The sequence below is a fragment of the Sinocyclocheilus anshuiensis genome, unplaced genomic scaffold (genome assembly GCF_001515605.1).
Source record: "Sinocyclocheilus anshuiensis isolate Anshui unplaced genomic scaffold, SAMN03320099.WGS_v1.1 scaffold36, whole genome shotgun sequence".
Taxonomy (NCBI): domain Eukaryota; kingdom Metazoa; phylum Chordata; class Actinopteri; order Cypriniformes; family Cyprinidae; genus Sinocyclocheilus; species Sinocyclocheilus anshuiensis.
Genome location: NW_015554072.1, coordinates 922,871 through 926,216, shown reverse-complemented (window position 1 = coordinate 926,216; position 3,346 = coordinate 922,871). Strand labels below are relative to the sequence as shown.

Genomic DNA, 3,346 nt, shown 5'->3' with positions numbered 1-3,346 from the left:
CATTACTCCAGTCTTCAGTGTCACATGATCCTTCAGAAATCATTCTAATATGCTGATTTGGTGCAATTATTATTGGAACTTAATTATTAAAAATGACAATGGTTCTTATCTATATGAGCAGCAAATAGTCATCAACATTTATAATAAGAAATATATATGTAAATATATATATAAAATATATATATAAAAATCAAAAAAAATCTTAATGGTTCTTAAAAAGCCTTACTTTTCTTTATACAAAATATAATTTCTTGTTTTTTTTTTTCTTCATTTGATTTTGGGCTGAAATGTGACCTGGACATTGTGAGATTCACCCAGTAAGTGGTCCGTCGCTTCAAAAAGGAAAACTCTGAATTTGCATATCATCAAATCCTGTGTGAGAAAGGTTTATTTTTTTTACCACTTCTCTGGTCTGTTCAGAAAATAGGTTTACATAAAAACATATAGATTATGTTTTTATTACTTTTCTTTATACAAAATATAATTTCTTGTTTTTTTTTTTCTTCATTTGATTTTGGGCTGAAATGTGACCTGGACATTGTGAGATTCACCCAGTAAGTGGTCCGTCGCTTCAAAAAGGAAAACTCTGAATTTCCATATCATCAAATCCTGTGTGAGAAAGGTTTTTTTTTTTTACCACTTCTCTGGTCTGTTCAGAAAATAGGTTTAAATAAAAACATATAGATTATGTTTTTATGATAAAATAGAGAAAATTATAAAAAGGAGGAGTGAGACGAAGAAAACATTTATAATGTGAGAAAAAGAAAGTAAATACAGAAAAAAGTAGAGGATTAACTCACATTGGCATAGAGTTTATGCCTGACGAATTTGTTTCAGCTGTTAAGAGCTCTGTTCCAATCTCCTTCAGGTTCCGTTGCATTGTGTACCCATTCCAACCCAAACTCAGCCTGCTGGTTGCCAAGGTGACCATAGTGATGATCTGGGTGCTAGCAGTGGTCATTATGTGTCCATCAGCTGTGACGTTAACTGTGGAGAGAGTGGAGCATCATTACATGGTCCACAATGAAGACTACAACCACACATACCCACTTTTCTCATGCTTTGAGAACTGGGCCAACCCACAGATGAGAAAAGTCTACACCACCATCCTGTTCGCACACATTTACCTCATTCCCCTCACCCTGATAACTCTTATGTACGGACGAATTGGGATCAAACTCTACACCACCTCTGTGATCTCTGGGAACGATCAGCATGAAAGCGGACAGCCTCACGCCTCACCTCCGGCCCCTGGAGCCCAGCAGGAAGGCCGGCCTCTCATTTCCCAAAAGAAGATCAAAGTGATTAAGATGTTGAGTATCGTGGCCTTGTTATTCACACTCTCCTGGCTGCCTCTGTGGACTTTGATGCTCCTCACGGACTACGGAGGTCTAAATGAAGACGAGTTGGAACTCCTGAGTGGCTACGTGTTCCCGTTTGCTCACTGGTTGGCATTCTCGAACTCGAGCGTCAACCCCATTATCTACGGGTATTACAATGAGAACTTCAAGAGGGGCTTTCAGGCGGTGTGCAGGATGCATTCGTGCTGCTGTGACGGAATGAAGGTGAGGAGTGGAATGCGACGGAAAGCTAGAGGAGACGTGAGGGATCCAGTGGTCAACTCCAATCCCTTGAATTTTGGAGCAAGGAACCGGGTGTACACCGACGGTGTTATGAAGAACTCCAAGACGTGTCTGGAGTTGGAGAACATGAGAACTGGCCGGCTTTGTAATAACTCGGTCTGCTCGAATGACACAGGATCCAGTGCGGGATCTGGAATAAAAGGGGTCACAAACCAAAAAGTGTTTCAGATGGAGGAACTGGAGAACATATCATCAAATCCTGTGTGAGAAAGGTTTTTTTTTTTACCACTTCTCTGGGCTGTTCAGGAAATAGGTTTAAATAAAAACATATAGATTATGTTTTTATGATAAAATAGAGAAAATTATAAAAAGGAGGAGTGAGACGAAGAAAACATTTATAATGTGAGAAAAAGAAAGTAAATACAGAAAAAAGTAGAGGATTAACTCACATTGGCATAGAGTTTATGCCTGACGAATTTGTTTCAGCTGTGAAGAGCTCTGTTCCAATCTCCTTCAGGTTCCGTTGCATTGTGTACCCATTCCAACCCAAACTCAGCCTGCTGGTTGCCAAGGTGACCATAGTGATGATCTGGGTGCTAGCAGTGGTCATTATGTGTCCATCAGCTGTGACGTTAACTGTGGAGAGAGTGGAGCATCATTACATGGTCCACAATGAAGACTACAACCACACATACCCACTTTTCTCATGCTTTGAGAACTGGGCCAACCCACAGATGAGAAAAGTCTACACCACCATCCTGTTCGCACACATTTACCTCATTCCCCTCACCCTGATAACTCTTATGTACGGACGAATTGGGATCAAACTCTACACCACCTCTGTGATCTCTGGGAACGATCAGCATGAAAGCGGACAGCCTCACGCCTCACCTCCGGCCCCTGGAGCCCAGCAGGAAGGCCGGCCTCTCATTTCCCAAAAGAAGATCAAAGTGATTAAGATGTTGAGTATCGTGGCCTTGTTATTCACACTCTCCTGGCTGCCTCTGTGGACTTTGATGCTCCTCACGGACTACGGAGGTCTAAATGAAGACGAGTTGGAACTCCTGAGTGGCTACGTGTTCCCGTTTGCTCACTGGTTGGCATTCTCGAACTCGAGCGTCAACCCCATTATCTACGGGTATTACAATGAGAACTTCAAGAGGGGCTTTCAGGCGGTGTGCAGGACGCATTCGTGCTGCTGTGACGGAATGAAGGTGAGGAGTGGAATGCGACGGAAAGCTAGAGGAGACGTGAGGGATCCAGTGGTCAACTCCAATCCCTTGAATTTTGGAGCAAGGAACCGGGTGTACACCGACGGTGTTATGAAGAACTCCAAGACGTGTCTGGAGTTGGAGAACATGAGAACTGGCCGGCTTTGTAATAACTCGGTCTGCTCGAATGACACAGGATCCAGTGCGGGATCTGGAATAAAAGGGGTCACAAACCAAAAAGTGTTTCAGATGGAGGAACTGGAGAAAATAAGTCCTGTCAGGGTGGGTAAAAACCAAGCCTGGGATCAATAGATGGATTATTCATGCCATTAACTGACTCGGGTTGTGGGCAATTAAGACTCCACAGATCTATATCTTACAGTAGATTAATCAATGACAATTAGATCAAGTCAGTCCTAAAGTCCTAATCTCTTCAGAGAATTTCTGTGAAAACACTGGGAATTATTCCCTTCTCAAAGTCTGAGTGAACTAATTTTTCTACAAGGATAACATTTTGGGCTCAAAATCCCCTATTTTGTTTCCCACAATGTG

At 42.2% G+C, this 3,346-nt stretch overlaps 1 protein-coding gene and 1 pseudogene across 1 annotated transcript in view; both read left to right on the top strand.

Moving 5' to 3' along the window:
• The window catches only part of LOC107668729 (neuropeptide FF receptor 1-like), a 9,910-nt gene extending 8,060 nt beyond the window's left edge, over positions 1-1,850 (top strand). The window contains exon 3 of the mRNA XM_016460701.1: positions 869-1,850. Within this exon, the coding sequence (XP_016316187.1) occupies positions 869-1,850 (982 nt within the window). The remainder of the gene's footprint in view (positions 1-868) is intronic.
• Positions 1,851-2,047: 197 nt separating this feature from the next.
• LOC107668728 (neuropeptide FF receptor 1 pseudogene) lies at positions 2,048-3,106 on the top strand (annotated as a pseudogene).
• Positions 3,107-3,346: the final 240 nt, after the last annotated feature.